The following is a 24,198-nucleotide window of genomic DNA, read 5'->3' as shown; positions in this document are numbered from 1 at the left end:
ATATCAGATAAGTGTCATATTGATCAGTCGTGACGATGTCAAATAAACCATTAGAAAAAGACAAATGGAAAAAACGACCAAACGACATAAAAATATACCAAAAGATAAAAAATGTGTCACAAAGGCATATGAAAACGTGTCATACAAACAGACTTATTGAAGATAAAAAAATTAAAAGAAAATAAATATATGATATAAGAAATGAAAAGACAATAAAGAAATATTGACGGTCGGCAACCAACATTAAAGTTTGTGTCAGAGTCGATCAACAAAGATGAAAAATAAAAGAGATGAGTGACACACTAATAAATGAAAACTATGTTTTTTTAAAAGAGTCATATCTATAAACCATAATTCTTTTGAACAATGATAATTGAGTTTTTTTTAATAAAAACATAGGAATGAATAAACATTACGACTCATATAAGCATAAAGAAAAAAATGAGAGAAATAGTTACCAAGAAATTTATACAAAAACCAAAGGAGAAAATAATTTTAATGACCGAAAATGCCTTATAATATATGATTTTAATCAATTTTTTTTTATTTACGAAAATGACCAACAAATTTCGCAACACAGGTTCCAAAATCACAACGCGAATTTTAGTACTGTTTACCTATATCGGTAATTAGCGTACGAATTTGAAAATCGCATTGTGATAGTACAGTTTACATATATCGGTAATTAACGTTACGAATTTCAAATTCGATTTTCAAATTCGCAATGCGATTTTCAATTTCGTAACATTAATTACCGATATAGGTAAACAGTGCTATCGCAATGTAAACAGTACTATCGCAATGCGATTTTCAAATTCGCAACGCTAATTACCAATAAGGTAAACAGTACTATCGCAATGCGATTTTCAAATTCGCAACGTGATTTTCAAATTCACAACTTTAATTACCGATATAGGTAAACAGTACTATCGCAATGCGATTTTCAAATTCGCAACGCTAATTACCGACATAGGTAAACAGTACTAAAATTCGCGTTGCAAATTTGTTGGTCATTTTCACAAATCCAAAAAAAGTTTGTTAAAATCGCATATTATAAGACATTTTCGGTCACTGAAATTATTTTCTCAAACAAAAGTATTAAAATCAAAGATACGACGAAAAATGAAACTTTTCATTGAGAATGACGACCAACATTTTAAAAAGCTAAGTAACATTCATAAAAAAACGTGCATATGTTGAATAAGATATTTTACGAAGTGATAAAGGAGTGGTAGCAAACCAAACTATCTAGCAAACTGTTTCTCTACACAATTTTGATTATATCGGCAAACAACCTTTTATCAAATAGGGGACCTGACTAAACTTGATCACCGAAAAATTAATCAGAAGACAAATATTGTGAGGGCATATGTACGAGCACTAAAACAACTGTAAAAAATGTGAAAAGTGTACCAAAAATCAAAAGGATAGTTTCACAAAAGCATATAAAAGCATGTTACAATAACATATATTCTTGTTCAAAATTAAAAAAAAACTTAAAAAAATAAATGACATAGTATAAAAAATGAAAACTAATAATCAACGAGGACGATACTAATCTTAATATTAGTTGCCTAAGTTAAATCAATTAAGAGAGAAATAAAAACAACACAAAATATTAAGAGGAAAAAAAAGGTAATGTTACATGATAAATTAATACAAAATATTTCATATTCTTCTATTGTAATTAAAATTTATTGTCAATCGGTTCATTTTTTTATTAAGATGAGATAAGTGTAAGGTAATATATTTTTAAATTAAGTTTTTAATCTTTTAACATTAAATGTTCACACCCCTAACATGTATGATGTTCAAACTTTAGTCCTCAATGTAGTAATTAAAATTTATTGTCAATTAGTTACTTTTTTATTTGATTGGTTAGTTTGTATAAATAATCTTTATTCTCAAACTTTTATTTATTTATTTTTAATAAAATTATTTAAGAATCCTTAAGCTTGCAACATCAACTTCTTATGAACTTGCATGTTCTAATTCATTATATTCTTCTTTGCTTTCATGATAGCAAATCTATTAATTGATTAGTTCAATCAAAAACTACTTTTCCCATACTCCATATCCACACATTAAAATGTTTAAAAAAATATTTTAGATTACAATTTAAGTCAAGGATTTTTAAAATATTGTAAAATTGCATCAATACCATTGTAATAAAAACGCTTTATTTAAGTCATGGATTTTTAAAATATTGGTATGTTGGGCTTTTATTTTATTTTGCATGATGTTAAATTTAGTCAAATTTCTTATTCAAACTTTGACATTATGTTTAGGATCACAACGGGTCAAGTTTTTTGTCAATCTGACCTAATTTGAAAATATGCACTTTCCACTCGAATCTGACCTAATTCGAAAATATAATATATTTTATATTCGACTCGGTTTGATCCAAAAAATATATATATATTTTACCTGACTTTGACCGATCTATTTTTTAGAGTATAAATCTGACTCGACTTGACCGTTACAAATTAAGAATTTAATTAAAAAATTAAAAATATTACATTATTATCCTTGGATGGGTCGGGTCAGAGTTTTTTCACCATCCATCCGAATACGACCCGATTCAACCCCTCAAAAAATATGACTCGAACCTAAAATTTTTAAAGAAATATGATCGGATTAGATCAGATCGGGTCGAAACCAGTCACAGTCGGATGCGAGTGAAATTACACATCCCTAATTATGTTAGAGATGATGTGTATGTTTCATTTCTTTTAATATTCAATAAATTTATAAATATATATATCAAAATATTTGATGAAAATACATATTAATTAATATGAAATTTGTTCCTTTACATTACCAACATATTATATTACTTGTTATTTTGTATTTTTATATTGAGGTATATTTATCTAAAATATAGATTTGGGTACGTCAAAAAAGGGAAGAAATTGGGTTACCGTTTACCGGATGTAGCCAGTGAGATATTTCGTGTGGAGAAGGCTAGGAGTTGTCAAATCAAACAGGCTGTAGCAAGTAACCTCAGTAGAGTAGATACAGCTACAAAATATGACCACCGTCTACCTTATTTATTTATTCTAACCAGTGAGCGCCGTAGACGACGGCGTTTTTTCAATGATGGCGGATATTAAATTAATTTTTCCTTTTTTTAACTTCGACGGGTAAAAAACGTCAGTGTGCAGACCACGTGATCTTACAGATCTCAGGCTTGCTTTGCATTTATGAACTGCTTTCCGCTTTATTCCTCCATTTTTAACCTTTTTTTTTCTTTTGGCTTTTTATCGGTTTATCGTTTTTTTTTTGCCCTAAGCTTCACCGTAAAATGAGAATTCGAGTGACTGGAGGCTGGAGCTACCACCGTCGTGGATGGTGCACCGAATATTTGGAAGGAGTATTTGTTATTTAATACAATACATTGAAACATGTTTTCTTTGTTATAATGCATTTTCTTTTTATATTTAATAAAATATTTAAGCAAATAAAACATAATATAAAAATAATACGAATATAATACAAAAGCATGGATATCTGTATACATTAAATATTAACGTCAACGGAATTAATTTAAATGATAAGCAGTTTAAGTAGGTATCGAATTCAAATTTTTATACATGTAAAAAAATCTTTTCAAAAAATTCATTTATTAAAATTAAATATGTAATCTGAATCGATATAAATTAGTAAAACGAAGTCCCGACAACGTACCCAGAGTTGGATTAATGTAAAATTGAGCCGTCCGATTTAAAAGTGGTATTAAATGCACGGGTGGAGAGTGATATTGACATAAGGCTCAGCTTAAAAATCAACAACAAATTTATAATTTTCAATTCCCTTCGCCCATTATTTTCACATTATTTTCAATCCATTTTATTTTATTTTGGATTGGGACGGAACTTGAATTTTTCATCAGAATTTTAACAATTAAAATGACAGCGATTTGGATATTTATTTTTATTTTAATCGTTAAATTTTTAAACTTTGTGTTGGAGACAAAACTTTAATATCTCTTTAGTTTTAATCACTATTTTCTCACAATTGACGTGATATGAACAACTGGATCGGTATATCATGTCATTTTTCTTAATAAATTAACATTCTTTAGTAAAATAACAATATGTGTCATTATATTATTGATAAATAAAAAATAAATCAAATTTTATGCTTGAAGAATTTGAACTGGAGACCCTTTTGGAAGGTTCAAATACTTAATTAACAAATCAAAGTAGACACTTGTTACATAATTGTGATTAAAATTAAATTTACAGTCATATAACAAGTACTCAACCTAATATAGTGATTAAGTATTAGATTCTTGGTAAAATGATCAAACTAGACACTTCTCAAGCATAACAATTTGACCGACTCCAATACAAAATTTAAATGTACCATGATCAAACTAAAAGTATCCTAAAATTCCATGGCTATCAATATGTTTTACCCTAAAATATATTATTTACAAATGCAAAGCTCAAATGATTGTTTTTTGATTCATCTGGGTAAGTAGAAGACGGTAAATGCTCAAAGTATTTGGGTAAATAGAAGACGATATATGTTTAAAAATAATTCTCAATCTTTCAATATTGATCGCTTACGCCTTTAGTATCTATGATGAAAAACCTGAGTACTCAAAACAACAACAATTCATTTATCACATACACCACACTAATTCATTTACCACGTACAGCACACTTGGATGGGTTAACACTCACTCGCATATGCTTTCAATCCTAAATATTAAAATAAGCAGAAAACAAAACAATATTTATGAATACCAAAATCCGGTCTATACATTGTATATTGAGAATTCCAATTCTAGTTCCAAGTACCTTAGAACTTGTTTTAATAAAAAATAAGCCTCTTGGTCCTACCATGGATAGGGATCAAAGCACTAACTAAAAATGAAAAGTAGACCAATTTCGTTTCTTATATCTGTACCATTACATAAAAGGTGCGCCGAATGTAATCTTTTCAACAATCTACGCTAGTAAATATAAAACATATTTTAACTTTACATCCTCTATCTCCGTACGATCAATATTCAAAATAAAACAATTAGTAACTAATCATTTGAACCATAACCCAAAATACATTGTGCTGCAGCTCAGACGAAGGTATGCCTGATCTAAACCAGTCTCAACGAACGGTATTCAAAAACTACATTCTTCAAATGATAATCTAAAGTTCAACCAGAAAACATTGGCTTTAAAAACACATCCCAGTAAACATTATGTTGCAGCTTTCTGTTTCTTTGGCATTCGGTAGCCACCCACGACACAGGCATGGTCACGCTCGAATGGTTCGAGGGTCACTTGTTCGAAAGGTTTGAACTGTTCCTGTTGCAGTTTCTTAACTTCGCTCTGGAAAGCAGCCTCGGCCGGAACAGTTGAGTCGATGCAATTAGCCTGGAAATATTCAATCATGTTTATAGCCAACATGCCAAACGTGAAAGAAGCTTGTGTTACTGGATAACCTTGATTGAAATAACAAAATGACCTCCAGCTTTAAGGAAAAATGATGCATTCAATGCAAGAATCCTTGCCTGCAAAATAAAGTAAAACGAAAGGAGGAAGATTACATCTGTGCTAGTTGGACTTGGTGCAAGTATCTTTTTATAGGTTTCTTCATATCGCATGCCCATTTTGGAACATGCAAGTGAAATCCACTTAAGAGTGACAAGCTGAGTAAAAACTCAGAGTTTTGAAACATAGCATAAATCCGTTCCGTGCGGTGTGCCTAGCAGACAGATAAAAATAATGTGTGAACTAAAATAACAATCTTAAAAGACGTTTCAAAATGGCTAGTATGCAGCTTTAAAAAACAAGAATTTCAAAGAAAAGAATCTATACAATGGCTACTCTATAAGAGAGCAAAGAAGCCAGTGCTTATTGAGAAAAAGGATTGCAAAACACAGCACGGCAACTACAGGTAAATTGAACATGCATCAGAAACTCGGTTTTGCATCACCCGTGATGTCTTGAAGGGGAATCCGAGTACCTCATCATTTGCATAGCGATACCATCAAATAAAATGACAGAAGGGAAAACACGTGCAAAACAAATAGCTGCCTACAAGAGTTTCTGAGAGATAATTTTAAGTTTAAACTACTTGTATTCTTATTAGAAGACTAGAAAGAACAAATTTGCTTTTTTTTAAGAAAATGAATCTTCTTACAAAAATTGAAATTGTAAACTATTCAAGGTTGGTCACTTATTATCGCATCAGAAACTCGAGTTAGCATCACCCATGAAGTCTTGAAGGGGAATCCGAGTAGAGTTCATCATATGCATATGATACTTAAAGCTGTGCCTTAAGCCAGAAATCCAAGACTACTCTGTTTAAAAAACAGCTGGAAGAATCAAAACGGAAGAAAGCAAATAAACAAAACAAATTCAACCAAGAAACTAAAAGCCTATTCCTCCTGATTACATCACCATTCACTATAGGGGGAAAATAAGAAAAAAGAAATCAACAAAGCAAAACAAAGCAAACCTGATAGCAACATTAGAAAATATCACATCCACCATACCAACTAGGATCCTGTATTTGGCCGGATGCCTAGCATCTTCAATTATGGGTATAACATTTGTTTTTGTTCTCTTTTTGGCCATGTTAACCAAATCTCTACCACCCCGGTGAGAAAATTCCACTGCATCAACCACACCAGTCCGTCGAAACCAAAAAATCAATAAACAAAACCCAACAGATATAAGCATACAATTCATTCGAACATTCACTACACTGTATACTTACAGGACCAACAACATCAAATACATGAGAAACAGTTGTACCAGAAGCAGCTCCAGGGTAGAGAACCTTGGCACCAGGTTTCTAGATAAAACAAAAAAACACAGGTGGTGAGAATGTAAATCATGAAACTTCTACAAACAACGACAAAAATGAAAACATATAGCTTACAATCCATATATTGTCAACACCGCCAAGAATGGCGGCTGCCAACTTAGATCGTAACGGATTCCACACCCGGTATTCAACTTTAGCTCCATCTTCATTATGTTAAAGTAGAATCATGAAATAACTTCAATTTCTGTTAGAAAACGTAATCAAATATGTTTGTCCACAAGTAAATGAAAAAATACCCAAGTGGCTAGAACATATTCAATCAATCATCTTTATTCTGTCGTTGGAGAAGCTTAAAATAGAAAAAAAAATGGTAAGAACAATATTACCTGAACGGCAATCCTTTTCTCATTGTAAACAGCTTCACCAGGTACCATATTCTTAGCTCTTGGCCGCAAAAACTCCCTCGTGTCTATGGGGCTCAACTATGACCTTGCTTCCACCCTTCATTCCTCCACCGCGTCCTCTTCCTCCTCCACGGACGCCGCGGCCTCCGCCACGGGATTTCATGGCACTGCCACCCCTATCGCCACCACCTCTTCTTCTTCCTCTAAACCCAACATCACCTCTTCCCCGAAACCCGCCACCACCTCTTCCCCGAAACCCGCCACCACCACCACGTCCTGCACATATCAGTACATTAGGAACACCGTAAGCATAAACTAAACTCATGCAAAGAAAGCTAAGGGAGATTGATCACCTCTTGGAGGTCTCATACTAGGAGTGCTTGAAGTAATGAAAATGAACAACCAGAAACAGAGTGAGGCGAAGCAAAGTTTGCGGGAAATGCTAGGGTTTATGCTTCAGTTATATAGAAGAAGACTAGGAATTATAGCTATTGAGCGGGAAAATAGGTCATGCTGGTAGAAAAAGACAAGTAAAATATGAATGTTATTCGGTGATAAGGGATGATTGTCTCTTAATGATGGTTCTAAAAAATCAATAATAAAATGTAATTGTGTAAAAATTTAGTGATAAAATTGATATATTTCTAAAATTTAATGTATGAAACGACATCATTTTAGGTATTGATAATTGTTATTAAAACGACATGGTTTGTCTACGTCATCACAATGACAAAGATATATTCGTATCATTATATGGTTAAATTTAAGGTTCAAACACATAACTGAAGTTAAAATTAAAATTCAATAATATAATTAAAAAATTGAAAGATCCATTGTACAGATGATGCAAGACGTAAACCTAAGCGATATATGGTGTTGTTTACCCTAAAATTAAACAAATAATTGATATATTCATGTCCCCGATTACACGGTGTTATTTTGTTGAGTTTGTCGATTATTAAAAGTTATAAAATGATCATTTGACTATAAAATATTATTTTGATGAGTCTACTGAAAAAATTATAAAATGATCATTTGACTATTCATACGTTCCAAACTTGTCAATTTTTATTAAAAAATTAATGGATGTCTAAGTTGAACGTTAACTTATTTATTGTGAATGATAAAATCTGATCCACAAAATACAATTCAAATGGTTATCAGAACAAATTTTATAATATACTAGTCAACATATTAACATTTAACTTAAATATTTAAGAAAAAAAATAAGAATTTAGAATATACAAATAGTTAAGTGATTATTTTATAATTTTTAATATTTAATATACTCAACAAAATAATAATTTATAACTGAAGTATTTTATAATTTTAAATCATAATCGACTCAACAAATTAACCTGGTCTTTTTTGTAGTTTACCCTAAAACATTTTGTTTCATTTTTGAGAAAATAACCTCAGTAACCAAAAATGTCTTATAATATACGATTTTAACCAACTTTTTTTGGATTTGCCAAAATGACCAACTAAATCGCAATGCGATCGATAATTCGCAACGCAATCTCCGGTATCGCAAATCAGTTTCCAGATTCGCAACGCGATTCTGACTATCGCATTACGATTTTCCAAATTCGCGTTGCGATTTTCCGACTATCGCAATGCGAATATGTAAATCGTAATGCGAGTATGGCTATCTGTTGAGTTAATCGAATGACGAAATTGGCCAAGAGGGGGGGTGAATTGGCAATAAAAAATTTGTGGAAGCTTTTGCAGAAAATTGAAAGTAATTGCACAGCGATTTACAGTGGTTCGACTTTCTCAAAAAAAAGTCTACGTCCACTACCTTAGCTATCCACACTAAGGATTTTCCAACAAATTCACTAATTTGTTCTTTCTTTTGAGGCCAAAGAGATAACCTTACAATTCCCTCAAGAGTATACCCCAACTCTTGAGAACACTCTTTTCTCAAAGAGAAGATTACAAATTTGCAAACTTACAAGAAAACCTCACAAGGTAAGATGTTTGCACAATTCTAGAACAAAGAAAAAGAACACTCAAAGATGAATACAATTGAGCACAAAAAGTGTTCTTGAAAGCAAAATGAATATTGAATGAAAATAGGCTTGAAATGCTCAAACTTGAGGTTTGATGCTTTCTCTTTGATTCTCTCTTGATTCTAGTTGCTTGATGTTTCTTGTTTTTGATCAATGGCTTCTAAGCTTGCTTAAATACACCTTGGATCACTTCTGAACGTTGGGGATGATTAGAAAAGATATTATAGCCGTTTTAGTGTGAAAACATTTAATAAAACAGCTTGGAGCGTGGGGGAATCGGTTCCCCCTCATAGGGAATCGGTTCCCTAAGTGTAAAATTCAAATATTTCGACCGTTGAACAGGGGGGAATCGGTACCCCCTGGGGGGGAATCGGTTCCCTCCGAGCATACTGGAATTCTCGGAACAAAAATGTTTAGGGGGGAATCGGTTCCTCCTATGGGGGAATCGGTTCCCTCCGAGCATTCTGGAAATCTCGGAGCCAAACCATTCAGGGGGGGAATCGGTTCCTCCTATGGGGGGAATCGGTTCCCTCTGAGCAATCTGTAATTTTTGGCTTTGAATTGGTTCGAAATACTTTGTAAAATTATTTTGAAATTGTTTTATGATTAAAACTTAATTTTACACTTAAGTAAGGATTAAAAATGATTTTTGAAATATTTGGAGTAATGTTTTGATATTCGAATAGTTATATCGAATATACTTAGAAAATCATTTGGAAAATCTTAAAATCCATTTAACTTAATTTGTTATATCGAAATATTAAAATGTTTCAACAATCTCCCCCCTTTTGATATAACAAAACATTTTAGTAATTTTAAGATTTTTGAAATCAAGTTTTGAAATTACTCCCCCTTACTTTAACACTTCTTCAATTTATCATGTAAAACATTTAACACTTATTCTTCTCCCCCTTTTTGTTAAATCAAAAAGACATTGTAAAACAAGGTTTTGAAAATCATTTAGCCAATTGATTTATTAATTATAAGCTTAAGCTGCTAAGATCACAATCAAAAGAGAGGTTAGCCATTAGTTTCATAAATCAATATTCATAAATAATGTGATATGGCAAAATTGATCATATTACTAATGATAATGTAAATGATGCAAAAATGAATAAAACACCAAACATATAAGTTCACACCATTCATAAATCCAAAATCCAACAATCCACAAAATCAAACAATTCAAAATGTTGAAACAATATTCATTTTGTTCAAAGTTTTAAAGATAAACATAAAATTAAGCATCCGGATCGGTAGGAGGAAAACGGGCTCGCATAGCAGCCATCTCGTGTGTGAGTTCATTGATACAAGCGTTGGTTGATTCATTGTTTGCACGCATCTCCCGAAGAATCTCTAATTGTTGAGCTCCCATTGTGGATAAATGAGACTCTATAGAGGAAAAGCGCGAGTCCATGGTAGCGTATCGAAAATCGAATGTCTCCATAAAGGATTGAAAATATGGAGGCATTTGATGCGTTTGTTGTGCTTGCTCCTCGGGCTGCTCTTCGGGTTGTTCAAGTTCTTCTTCAGCTTCATCAATATCCCTCATTAATTGTTCAAACTCGGGATCTTCGTCAGCCTCGGGTGGAGCTTGTGAAGAACTAGCTCCCGGAGTAGAAGAACGAACCCATTCACCGGTTTCTTTGTCCTTTACCCATCCCGCTCTCGTTAAGGAAAGAAGATTTATTTGTTTCTTAAGAGGAAAAACGGCATCTAGACCGACTCTAAGCCCAGCTTTGGAAAACAGATTACTCAAAAAGCAACCGTAAACTAGAGATGAACAGTGTTTCTTGTTAGGAACAAGATTTACGGTTTCAACAATTTCAGCAAAAATAATCTGAGGTAGGTTAATTTTAATACGGTTTTTGAAACAATGTAACCACCAAATATCCAAAGCTCTAAGAGTAGAATAACGACCTCCGGATGGTCGAAACCACTAAGAAATCATTAGATGAAGAAAACGCTCATGTAGGTCTAAGACACTCGCACTATCTCTTCTTTTATAACGAGAACCTAAAATTTGTTTTTCATTCGAAATACCATCATTATCTAATCCAAATGTATTGGCTATATATGCCGGGTCAATATATAAGAATTGTCCTAGGAGGTAGGAACGAATTCCTATGGTTTCGGTTTCAGCTTGGTTTTTAACACATACGGCATTAGAGTAGAATATACGAACAAGTTGATGGTAAACGATGGGTTCAAGATCAAATAGTTTATCAAATTTCCATTCTTGTAAAATGGGAAGATATTTAAAATCGATAGCTAACATAGCTTGACGAGAAGGAATACGTTCTTCCCGGATTTTGTAAGAATCGAAATATTGATAATACCAATATCGGTGATTTCTAGACCCAGGATGATTGAAACACGAATTTTGGATAGTCAAGTTAGGATCAGTGGGATTGGGATTAGAAATTGGAATAGAAGGAGGATTTGGAGGTGGATTTGGTTGACGACTAGAACGACTAGATGAAGACCTAGGACGTTTAGGATTTGACATGGTGAACGAAATCGGAATAGATATAATAACCTGCAATTTTAAAACAAGTGTATGCAATTCAATTAATCCCAAAACTCAAATGAGTCCTCAATATTTCAAGATTCTCTGAATCAATCCTAATGGGCAAAGTTTTTGAAAAACTTTTGAAAAATATGGTTTTGAGAAACAATATATGTATAGTTTTTCATAACAACAACATAATTTAATCAAAACACAATAATTTGAAAAATAACATTTTTTTTATTATTTCGAAAATTTAAAAAAATTGAAAAATTCTTGTGTTTTTGATGAAATTAGTTGTAACATCTAGTTTCTAATCACTAAATGATCAATGCCCGATCACTATTTCAACCTAGAACTAATTGAAACTAATCATATGTTCAAAAATAATGAAATAAAGAGTTTAGAAAACTTTACCTTGAAAGATGAAGATTGAGGGGATTTAGATGTTGTTTGCACGATTTTAATGATTCCAACAGGTTTAGAAGATGATTTATGAAGCAAATTTCGATTAATATTGTTGATTTGAGGCAAAAATGGAGATTTGAGAGATTTAGAGTGGAGAAACGGCGAAGAGAGAGGAAGAGGGTTTTTGAGATTTTGGGGTTGTTCTGCCCGATTTTAGCAGAACCCCAGGGGGTATCGATTCCCCTGTGGGGGGAATCGGTTCCCCTTCAAAGGGGGAATCGGTTCCCTCAGGGGGGATCGATTCCCTCTGCACCAAAATGCTAAAATCCGATTTTTTAAGCACAAAATGCTAAATTAATCTTTTCTAGTGGTATTGGCAACTCATATATCAAAAATTAATTATGTTCAAACAATTAAATTAATCTTTAATCGATTTTTGAACATAAAATTAATTTTCACTAAGAATCACAAACTCCCCCTAACTAATAGCAAGAATGCAATCAAAAATTATTATAAGCATTTTTCAAGATTTATTAAAAGTGCTAAAATTATTTTAAACACTAAGTGAAGATAGGTTGGTCAAACCTAATTCTCTCCTAAGTGTCCAAAATCTTTCCTTGTCTAAGGGTTTTGTAAAGATATCCGCTAATTGGTGCAAAGTATCAACAAATTCTAGAACTACATCTTCCTTAGTGACATGGTCTCTAATGAAGTGATGTCTTATTTCAATGTGCTTAGTTCTAGAGTGTTGGATGGGATTTTTAGTGAGACAAATAGCACTAGTATTGTCACACTTGATAGGAATGGTACCTACTTCAATTCCATAATCAAAAAGTTGTTGTTTCATCCATAAAACTTGTGCACAGCAACTACCGGCTGAAATGTATTCCGCTTCAGTGGTAGATAATGCAACACAATTTTGTTTCTTTGAAAACCAAGAAATCAACATATTTCCAAGGAATTGACAAGTACCGGAGGTGCTTTTCCTATCTACTTTGCATCCTCCATAATCCGCATCAGAAAAAGCATGCAAGCTAAAGCTAGAGTCTCTAGGATACCAAAGTCCTAAACTAGGAGTGTCCTTAAGGTATCTAAAGATTCTCTTAACAGCTAGTAAATGTGATTCTTTAGGACATGATTGAAACCTAGCACACAAGCAAACACTAAACATAATATCCGGTCTACTTGCGGTCAGATAAAGCAATGAGCCAATCATGGATCTATATAATTTAACATCCACACATTTACCTCCTTCATCTAAGTCAAGCTTTGTTGAAGAGCTCATTGGAGTGTTATGAGGTTTCCCATTTTCCAGTCCAAATTTCTTGAGCATATCTTTGACGTACTTAGCTTGATTAATGAAGATTCCATCTTTTCTTTGCTTGATTTGGAGTCCCAAGAAAAATGAGAGCTCCCCCATCATGCTCATCTCAAACTCACTTTGCATTAGCTTAGAAAATTCTTGGCAAAGAACATCATTAGTAGAACCAAATATTATATCATCAACATAAATTTGAACTACTAATAAATCTTTACCTTTTCTCTTTAAAAACAATGTAGTGTCAACCTTTCCTTTTAAAAAATCTTTTTCAATTAAAAAATTTGACAATCTTTCATACCAAGCTCTAGGAGCTTGTTTTAAACCATAAAGAGCTTTTGTCAATTTTAAAACATGATCCGGAAAATTTGAATCTTCAAAACCTGGAGGTTGTTCCACGTACACTTCTTCTTTTATAAAACCATTTAAAAATGCACTTTTAACATCCATTTGATATAATTTAAATTCATTGAAACATGCAAATGCCAATAACATTCTAATTGCTTCCATCCTAGCTACGGGAGCGTATGTTTCATCATAGTCTATGCCTTCTTCTTGAGTATAGCCTTGAGCAACAAGTCTAGCCTTGTTCCTCACTATATTACCACTTTCATCAAGTTTATTTCTAAAAACCCATCTAGTACCTACAGTAGATTTATTACTAGGCCTTTCAACTAATGTCCATACTTTACTTCTCTCAAATTGATTTAATTCATCTTGCATAGCCATAATCCAATGTTCATCTTTTAATGCTTCTTTGATGTTCTTGGGCTCTATGCATGAAATAAATGCAACATAATTACAGATATTTCTAAGAGAAGATCGAGTAGTTACCCCTTTTGATGGATCACCTATAATTTCACCATCCTTGACATAGTTGTACTCTCTTGGAAAAGATACTTCCCTTTCTTCAATGGTTGGATTCTCGAGGGGATCATGAGTTTCCTCATCTTTTGTTTCTTCCTTTGATGATGATTCTCCAACGTCATTTCTAACGTCATTTGCTTGTACAATACCTACATCATCATTAACAGAAGAATCCTTCCTCGGAAGGGGATTATCATCGAAAACAACATGTATAGACTCTTCTACAACTAAAGTTCTTTTATTAAATACACGATAAGCTTTAGAATTTAAGGAATAACCCAGAAAAATTCCTTCATCACTTTTAGCATCAAATTTACCAAGATTTTCTTTACCGTTGTTTAAAACAAAACATTTACATCCAAAAGGATGAAAATAGCTAATGTTAGACTTTTTATTTTTGAGAATTTCATATGGAGTTTTCTTTAAAATTGGCCTAATCATTACTCGATTCACAACATAACAAGCGGTATTTGTGGCTTCCGCCCAAAAATATTTTGGCAAATTATTTTCACAAAGCATGGTTCTAGCCATTTCTTCTAAAGTTCGATTTTTCCTCTCAACAACTCCATTTTGTTGAGGGGTTCTAGGTGCTGAAAAATTGTGGCTAATACCATTAGAATTACAAAACTCAATAAATCCAAGATTTTCAAATTCAGTTCCATGATCACTTCTAACACTAGTGATAGAGTAACCTTTTTCATTTTGGATTATTTTTGAAAATGTGATGAAATTTTCTAATGCTTCATCTTTAGTACTTAAGAATAGAACCCAAGTGTATCTAGAATAGTCATCTACCAAGACAAATGCATATTGTTTTCCTCCCAAGCTAGTAGTTCTAGTTGGCCCAAAAAGATCTAAATGGATCAATTGTAATACTCTACTAGTTGATACATCATTAATAGATTTAAAAGAAACTAGTTTTTGTTTTCCTTTAGCACAAGCATCACAGATTTTATCATTATCAAATTTAAGCTTAGGCAACCCTCGAACTAAATTACCTTGAATTAGCCGTTGCAAAACACTCATACTAGCATGTCCTAGTCTCCTATGCCATAACCAACTATCATGTTCATCCTTAGCAACTAGGCATAAATTAGTCATATCAATAGAATCTAAATGCACTATGTAAATGTTTCCTATTCTATGACCAATAAGCATAATCCGATTAGATGCAATGTCAATAACTTTACAACCATTAATTTCAAACAAGACATTGAATCCCTTATCGCATAATTGACTAATACTTAAAAGATTATGCTTTAATCCATTCACATATAAAACATTTTTAATTTGTATGGAAGAGGTATTACCTATTGTACCAATACCTTCAATGTGACCTTTTGAATTATCACCAAAAGTCACTTCTCCTCCATTTTTGACGTTAAGCTCTATGAACCGGCTTTTGTCTCCGGTCATGTGTCTTGAGCATCCACTATCAAGGTACCATGAGTTTGAATTTGTTTCCCGTGCTTTGTAGCAATGCTCCTTTCCCTACAAACATAGATTAATTTTTGATTTTTGGTACCCAAATTCTTTTGGGTCCATATTCATTAGTTTCCAAAATCCTAGTTCCCTTAGGTATCCATTTGTGTAGGATATCTTTATCTTTAGTAGTAATGAGTCCTTTAGGAACCCATATACTTTTAAAGATTTTACCATTTAAGGTTCGTTGAGGATTTCTATGATTGTAGTTTCTAAAATCTTTTCTAACAAAGTTGGATTTTGAATTTTCTCCTTTTTCAAAACGTTTTGTTCCAACTTTATCAAAAGAAGTTTTAAGATCATCAATTTTCTTTTGATGATCATCATTGACCTTTGAAAGTAAATTTTGCAAATCTAAATTTTTCTTTTCAAACTCTTCTAGTTTGATTTGCAAATCTTTGATTTTACTTTCAAGATCATTGTTGGTTTTGGATATGAGTTTATTTTCATTTTTCAACTTTGAAACATCATTTTTATATTTTAAAAATAATTTCTCATAATCCGAAGCCAACCCATTATATTCCTCTAATAGCTCATCATAAGATAAATCATCAAAATCAGATGAGTTAGAGGTTACCTTAGAATCTTCCCCAAATGCCATTAAGCACAAGTTTGCTACTTCTTGTTCTTCTTCATCGGAACCTTCTTCATCGCTCCATGTAGCCACATGAGCCTTGCGCTTATTTTTTGATTGACCCTTTTTCTTCAATTGTGGGCAATCATATTTGACATGCCCCGGCTTTTTGCATTCATAGCAAATGATTGGGTCCTTCTCTTTTGGTTCATTTTTGAGGCCTTCGTTTCGTTTGAATTTTCTTCCTTGGTAAGGTCTCATCATTTTTCTGAACCATTTGGCAAACAATGCCATTTCCTCGTCATCATCATTAGAATCACTCTCATCTTTTGTGGATTTGAGAGCAACTCCAATGTTTTTCTTCTTCTCCTTCTCCTTTGGTGTCTCTTCAACTTTATCAAGGTCCACCTCATCTTCAAGCATCATCTCATGAGTGAGGAGTGAACCGATAAGTTCTTCAAGAGTTAAGGACGATAGGTCCTTAGACTCGATGATTGCCGTCTTCTTTGATTGCCATGATTTTGGGAGGGAGTAGACTAACTTCCTCACAAGCTTTTCATTTGAGATGATCTCTCTATATGATTTGAGACCATTGACAATCGTTGAAAATCTATCCGTCATAGCTTTGATGTCTTCATTTGGTTTCATCCTGAAATTTTCATAGCTATGCGTTAGAATACTAATTTTTGATTTCTTTACCTCATCGGTACCTTCATGTGTGACTTGAAGCTTGTCCCATATTTCTTTGGCGGTTGTACACGATGAAACTCTTCCGTATTCATCTGGTCCAAGAGCACAAAAGATAATATGGATGGCTTTGGAGTTGAGCTGGAACATTTTTGTATCTCCTTCACTCCACAACCTTGGATGAGTGATAGGCTTAATTTATCCTTCTTCTACGGCATTCCATGCTCCCATGTCACTTGCTTGAATGAAGTACATCATTCTATTCTTCCAATAGGCGTAGTTAGCTCCATTGAAGAAAGGAGGCTTGTTGACGGGCATCGAATCGAGACCGGAGTCGAAGTTTGAAGCGGAGGCCATTGATGACTTTAATAATCGATATAACTCTTCCCGAATCGACTCAAGAGGCGATAAAACCTTCAAATGAGTTAGGCTCTGATGCCAATTGTTGAGTTAATCGAATGACGAAATTGGCCAAGAGGGGGGGTGAATTGGCAATAAAAAATTTGTGGAAGCTTTTGCAGAAAATTGAAAGTAATTGCACAGCGATTTACAGTGGTTCGACTTTCTCAAACAAAGTCTACGTCCACTACCTTAGCTATCCACACTAAGGATTTTCCAACAAATTCACTAATTTGTTCTTTCTTTTGAGTCCAAAGAGATAACCTTACAATTCCCTCAAGAGTATACCCCAACTCTTGAGAACACTCTTTTCTTAAAGAGAAGATTACAAATTTGCAAACTTACAAGAAAACCTCACAAGGTAAGATGTTTGCACAATTCTAGAACAAAGAAAAGAACACTCAAAGATGAATACAATTGAGCACAAAAAGTGTTCTTGAAAGCAAAATGAATATTGAATGAAAATAGGCTTGAAATGCTCAAACTTGAGGTTTGATGCTTTCTCTTTGATTCTCTCTTGATTCTAGTTGCTTGATGTTTCTTGTTTTTGATCAATGGCTTCTAAGCTTGCTTAAATACACCTTGGATCACTTCTGAACGTTGGGGATGATTAGAAAAGATATTATAGCCGTTTTAGTGTGAAAACAATTAATAAAACAACTTGGAGCGTGGGGGAATCGGTTCCCCCTCATAGGGAATCGGTTCCCTAAGTGTAAAATTCAAATATTTCGACCGTTGAACAGGGGGGAATCGGTTCCCTCCGAGCATACTGGAATTCTCGGAACAAAAATGTTTAGGGGGGAATCGGTTCCTCCTATGGGGGAATCGGTTCCCTCCGAGCATTCTGGAAATCTCGGAGCCAAACCATTCAGGGGGGAATCGGTTCCTCCTATGGGGGGGAATCGGTTCCCTCTGAGTAATCTGTAATTTTTGGCTTTGAATTGGTTCGAAATACTTTGTAAAATTATTTTGAAATTGTTTTATGATTAAAACTTAATTTTACACTTAAGTAAGGATTAAAAATGATTTTTGAAATATTTGGAGTAATGTTTTGATATTCGAATAGTTATATCGAATATACTTAGAAAATCATTTGGAAAATCTTAAAATCCATTTAACTTAATTTGTTATATCGAAATATTAAAATGTTTCAACACTATCGCAACGCGAATATGTAAATCGCAATGCGATTATTACTATCGCAATGCGATTCTGACTATCGCAACGCGATTCTGACTGTCGCAATGCGATTTTCAAAGCGTCATTATTATCGCAACGCATATTTTTTTTCAAATTCTAAACACGAATATTAATATATCGGAACACTGAACCGTCCACAGTATATCCCGTAATCGCAACTCATAACCTAAAACCCTAAATCACAACTCAATCCCATCTCCATCTCTCACTCTCTAAGGCGACATCCGTCCCCATCTCCGACGAAATCAGTCCCCATATCCGACGAAATTCGTCTATCTCCATCTCTCAGAGCCACCCTCACAATCATTCACGGTCAGAAATGGAAAATCAACCAAATCAACCACTGAGGGTTAGTTTTTTTAAATTATTTTTATTTTAAAATTTTTGCATTATTATTAGGTTTTTCATATTGAAATTGATGATAAGTTTACTGGTAATTTCAATAATAGATTAACCATTTCATTTAGATTGCTTATTAAATTCATTCGATTGTTGTCAATACTGCTAAATTGTTTAGTCTTTAAATCCTGTGAATTTAGTATTTGTCTTTTGGTTGAAGTAATGCAATCTATTCAAGTTTCAATTTTAGTATTTGAAACCGAGAATCACAACACGAAATGAAAATCGCAACGACAAAATCGTAATGCGATTTTAGTTTCGCGTTGCGATTGTCATTTCGCGTTGCGATAGTCAAATTCGCGTTGGGATACTCAAATTCGTGTTGCGATAGTCATTTTCGTGTTGTGATTTTAAGTTTCAGAAACTATTCTTCTTCTGCAAATTGAAACTTGAATGAATTGCATTACTTCAACAAAAAAACAAAGACAAATACTAAATTCACAGTGTTGCAAATTTAAGTTTGAAGAATAAACTACTACTCTTTATGTTGATTGTTGTTCTTGATATATCTTCACAGTGTAGTTTTTGGTATATCTAACTTGATATGTTTATTGTTTTTGTAGAACTTTTATTCGGCTCAATTGACCTTAAGAAATAAATTAAGCCTGGCCAAAACAATTGCGTCGAAGCTTTCACCTGCACAAAGAAAAATATTTAAGGATACTTGCTTCGGGCCATGGCTGAAAGTACAACATCCGGGTGGAGATGCTATGTTGACCCATCTGTTTCTTCAAACCATGACTAATGATCTACCAGAGACTATACAACGCCGTGTTGAAGAGATATGATTTGATTTTCCACCGGCGTATACGTGTTTTGGGCGGGAGGAGTTTTGCTTAATCACCGGTCTACGCTTCGGACACGATGATGTAGGTCGGTACACTAGACATATTACCCGCCTATCATGGTTATCCCAGGTTTTTCCTGAGCTGTCAATGGAGAAGCCGAATTTACACGTGGAAGACTTGACGAGATTATTGAATAAGAAAGATGGTTTTACTCGGATGGATGAAGTTGATGTTGTCCGAGTATGCCTTCTAATACTTTTGCATGCCGGCTTTTTAGGCAGAGAGGCCAGACAACCTATTCCTAATGATATAATTAAATTGGTAGAGGACCTAAATGCATGGAACCTGTTTCCGTGGGGTTCGTATCTATGGAAAGCTACATGGAATAAGTTGTCGTCTGCCTTTGATGATCGAAAAAGTTTGCGTGGCGATGGTTCCAAATACACTTTGTCAGGCTTTATTTGGGCCTTTAAGGTAAGAATTTTTATATAATGTTTCCAAAATTATAATTAATTATTATTTAACAATTACTAATGTTTGTTATTATATTGTTTGTAGATTTGGATATTTGAGGCCTTTCCCGCCATGCAGACCTATGCATTAAAAACTGCTAATGATATTCCTAGAGCTATTTCCTGGAAGAGGAAACGGACCTTGCAGCAATGGGAAGATTTACTACCGTATATGACAATAAATAATGTAAGTTAACACAAATACTATCATATGTTTATAAACAAGTTATTACTAGTACACGTTTAACTTTGTTTGAGCTTTTATATTGTTAGGAGTCCAACACTCCATTACAGAGGCTGACACCCACGGAAGCTGAGCTTGCCACTGATTGGTGGCAAGCTAGTAAGCATTTTTTTGATGGCACGAATGATGAGAAGCCTCCACTTCGAGAGCCATCACCTGATCGACCCGACTATACACCTCCACAACGAGAGCCATCACCTATTCTGTCACATCATCGAGCCTCTTCTCCACCATCACCTCATGATAGGCGACCGGCAAAGATGCCACGGTGTTTATCTCCCTGTTCTCCACCTCCACCTCCACGGGATGAGTTAGGGGAGTTACGTGATGAGGTCAATGCCTTGCGTGAAGAGGTCGGTACTTTACGCGATGACAATGGAGCATGGCGTGTTGAGATGTCTACTTTACGTGGTGAGGTAGCCGCTCTACGTGAGATGGTAGCATCGTTGCAGAATGAGGTTCATACTCTACGCAACGAGGTAAGTTTAATATTTTTCATATTTAACTTGATGATAAATTTACTCGTAATTTCACTTAGATTAACCATTTCACTTAGATTAACCATTTCACTTATATTGCTTAGTAAGTTCATTCGGTTGCTGCCAATACTGCTAAATTGTTTATTCTTTAACCCTGTGAAGTTAGTATTTGTTTTTGGTTGTCTTTTGGTTGAAGTAATGCAATCCATTCAAGTTTCAATTTGCAGAAGAAGAATAGTTTACTTTCGCAACGCGAAAATGGCTATCGCAACGCGGAAATGACTATCGCAACGCGAAAATGACTATCGCAACTCGAATTTGACTATCGCAACGAAATAATCGCAATGCGAAATGAAAATCGCATTGCGATTCCCTCGTTGCGATAGTCATTTTCGCGTTGCGATAGTCATTTTCGCGTTGCGATAGTCATTTTCGTGTTGCGATAGTCATTCGTGTTGCGATTTTAAGTTTCAGATTCTATTCTTCTTCTGCAAATTGAAACTTGAATGAATTGCATTACTTCAACCAAAATACAAAGACAAATACTAACTTCACAGTGTTGAAAATTTAAGTTTCAAGAATAAACTACTACTCTTTATATTGTCATTGAACCTACACTAAACCTATATGTTGTCCTTTTAAATGTTTATATAAGTGATTACTTCTGGAATGTTATCTGATGCAATTTGTGAACAATGATAGAATAATGACTTGGGTAAATACCGTGCAAGTTTGAAATATATTTGTCTTTGTTTTCACTGTTTAATATCATGTCTGTTTATTTACTGATTTATGTATTAATTTATTTTTATCGGCCCGCTAAGGTGGATGCTCTACGTCGAGTTTTTCTTGCAAGATGAAGTTCACGCATCAGACGGCGTGCACGTGCCATTAAGTCTCCGTTCACCCCAATAGTGCGAAGAATCCGTAAGAAAAAGCCCGACTCACCTGTCATCGTTCAAGAGGCCTCCCCTATCGTTCAAGAGGCCCCTATCATCACTCAAGAGTCCCCTCCCACCGTTCAAGAGGTCACTGTCATCGTTGAAGAGGTCCCTCCCAACATTCTAGAGCCCGATTCACACGGCATAATATATCGAATTATTGAGAAACCCCCTCACGTGCCGGACATGATGGATGACTGTTGGCTTTCGTATAAGTTACCGGCCAGTACCATTCCGGCAGATGAAGTGGAGAGGAAACAACTACCGGAAACAATTCTGGATAATACCCTTTGGGCTAAGACCGCAGTTGATTTTTATCTATATGAGCGGATCCAAGGGTGTTACGCTGACATATACAAACTCAACGATGATATACATTTGTTGATTGAACGGTCTTGGTGGGGTATGTTATTAGGGGTTGAAGACAATGGCTATTTCGATGGGGGGTAAGTCTTATATTTCTTCTTATATTTCATTTTGATTAATTTTTTTAAATTTATGTAATTCACTAATATATGTCTTTTTTTGTAAAACAGCATATTGATGCATGGGTGTCACGTCTTCTAATAGTAAGGGCTTTGAAGAAAAAAAAAATACGCGATATACAATTATGTCGACGCCTTTTCACGTAGTTCACTTGAAGAATCAACGACAGGAATCATATGTGTTGGCTAATGGATAAGCTAAACTTTATCCTGCATGGTGGGAGGTCGATAAGGTTAGTATTTATTTTTAAAAAAAATATTTTAAAGGTGTTCATAAATAAGTGCACAATTTGAATTATTACTTATGATTGCAGGTGTTTATCCCTGTTTTGGAACGTACTCATTGGCTTCTCGACGAGCTTCAGCTCCCATCCCAGAAGACAATAGTATATGACAGCATGATAAATTACATATCATTGTCTGATTTGAGAGATATTATTAAGGGATGGAACTCTCATTTGGCTAAATTCTTGGATGCGATTAATTATTAGACTTATTATGGAAACAAGAAGCCAAAGAAGTTCAATGTTACAGTTATCAGAGACGAGATCGCGCCACAACAAACGCCGGAAGCCAGAGGGGATTGTGGTCCTCTCGTATGCATGTGCTTGGAGCGTTTGACGACAGGAAGTACGCAGTTTCTACCTCATACCGATAGAGATAGAGGTGCAGTAGGCTTGTGGTTTCGGCATTTTATGGCTAGAGCGATATATTCGAGACGCTGCCTACCTGCATCCGCGTTATGAAAGTGTCCATAAACAATTTGTAAGTCAAATGCAAGTGTTGTTAAGTACCTAGAATTCAATAATAATTTGCTGTTTGTTGGTTTTAGATGTGTAGAAAGTGTTATTTGAGCAAATGTTTGGTTTCTGCAGGTTAATCCTGAAGTGAGTTGCGTGAAATTGATGTGCATAAACAACTGTCTGGGGTACACTTTTTTTTATTGTAATTGATTCCTAAAAGTCTGACTTGTTTAATTGATGAGAAAAATAATATAATAAGAGTCGATTTGTTTAATTGATGTGTAAATAATTCTTATTTGTTTAATTGATGTGTAAATAATTCTTATTTGTGCTTGTTTAATTGATTAAAAGTTGATTATTGATGTGTAAATAATTCTTATTTGTGCTTGTTTAATTGATTGAAATGTAAAAGTTGATTTGTTTATTTCAATCTGCATCATATTCGCATTGCGATAGTCAATACACTTTGCAATTTTCTCGTTGCGATAGTCAAATTCCCGTTACGATAATCAAATTCACGTTGCGATTGTCATTTCGCGTTGCGATAGTCAAATTCGCGATTCTGCAGGTTAAATTCGCATTACGATAGTCATATTTGCGTTGCGATAGTCATTTTCGCGTTGCGATAGTCATTTTCGCGTTGCGATAGTCATTTTTGCATTGCGATTATCCAGTTGCGATAGTCAAATTCGCGTTGCGATAGTCATTTTCGCATTGCGATTATCCCGTGCGATAGTCAAATTCACGTTGCGATAGTCATATTCGCGTTGCGATAGTCATATTCACGTTGCGATAGTCAAATGAATGTGTAATAAGTGATAACAACTGAACAAATCATAGCAATGTTCAAACTCAAGTTACTAATATACATGGGCCTAACTGAAAATGTTAAAAGTTTACACATAAAATACACATAATACAACGTTTGCATTTAAAAATCACCTAAGTCAATAGTCTCAAAAGG

The 24,198-nt window shown here is 34.1% G+C and overlaps 1 protein-coding gene, 1 long non-coding RNA gene, 2 other non-coding genes and 1 pseudogene across 4 annotated transcripts; all 5 read right to left on the bottom strand.

The window, feature by feature from the left end:
- Positions 1-5,152: 5,152 nt before the first annotated feature.
- LOC120132492 (rRNA 2'-O-methyltransferase fibrillarin 2-like) lies at positions 5,153-5,635 on the bottom strand. The gene is made up of 2 exons (XM_039149239.1): positions 5,453-5,635; positions 5,153-5,384 (listed from the first exon to the last, which is right to left on the bottom strand). Exons 1-2 carry the CDS (start codon positions 5,618-5,620, stop codon positions 5,208-5,210), a joined length of 345 nt encoding a protein of 114 aa, XP_039005170.1. The 5' UTR covers positions 5,621-5,635; the 3' UTR covers positions 5,153-5,207.
- Positions 5,636-5,919: 284 nt separating this feature from the next.
- On the bottom strand, positions 5,920-5,990 carry LOC120132801. Its single transcript, XR_005517043.1, has one exon. It is a non-coding gene; the product is annotated as a small nucleolar RNA snoR60 (small nucleolar RNA).
- Positions 5,991-6,137: 147 nt separating this feature from the next.
- LOC120132494 lies at positions 6,138-7,204 on the bottom strand. The gene is made up of 4 exons (XR_005517005.1): positions 7,170-7,204; positions 6,898-7,027; positions 6,733-6,810; positions 6,138-6,628 (listed from the first exon to the last, which is right to left on the bottom strand). It is a non-coding gene; the product is annotated as an uncharacterized LOC120132494 (long non-coding RNA).
- LOC120132802 lies at positions 6,197-6,269 on the bottom strand. Its single transcript, XR_005517044.1, has one exon. It is a non-coding gene; the product is annotated as a small nucleolar RNA snoR60 (small nucleolar RNA).
- A 1-nt stretch (position 7,205) lies between the features above and the next one.
- LOC120132604 lies at positions 7,206-7,609 on the bottom strand (annotated as a pseudogene).
- Positions 7,610-24,198: the final 16,589 nt, after the last annotated feature.

Source organism: Hibiscus syriacus, unplaced genomic scaffold (genome assembly GCF_006381635.1).
Source record: "Hibiscus syriacus cultivar Baekdansim isolate YM2019G1 unplaced genomic scaffold, ASM638163v2 tig00110569_pilon, whole genome shotgun sequence".
Taxonomy (NCBI): domain Eukaryota; kingdom Viridiplantae; phylum Streptophyta; class Magnoliopsida; order Malvales; family Malvaceae; genus Hibiscus; species Hibiscus syriacus.
The sequence above is the reverse complement of the archived record's forward strand: the minus strand, read 5'-3'. Positions and strand labels throughout refer to the sequence as shown.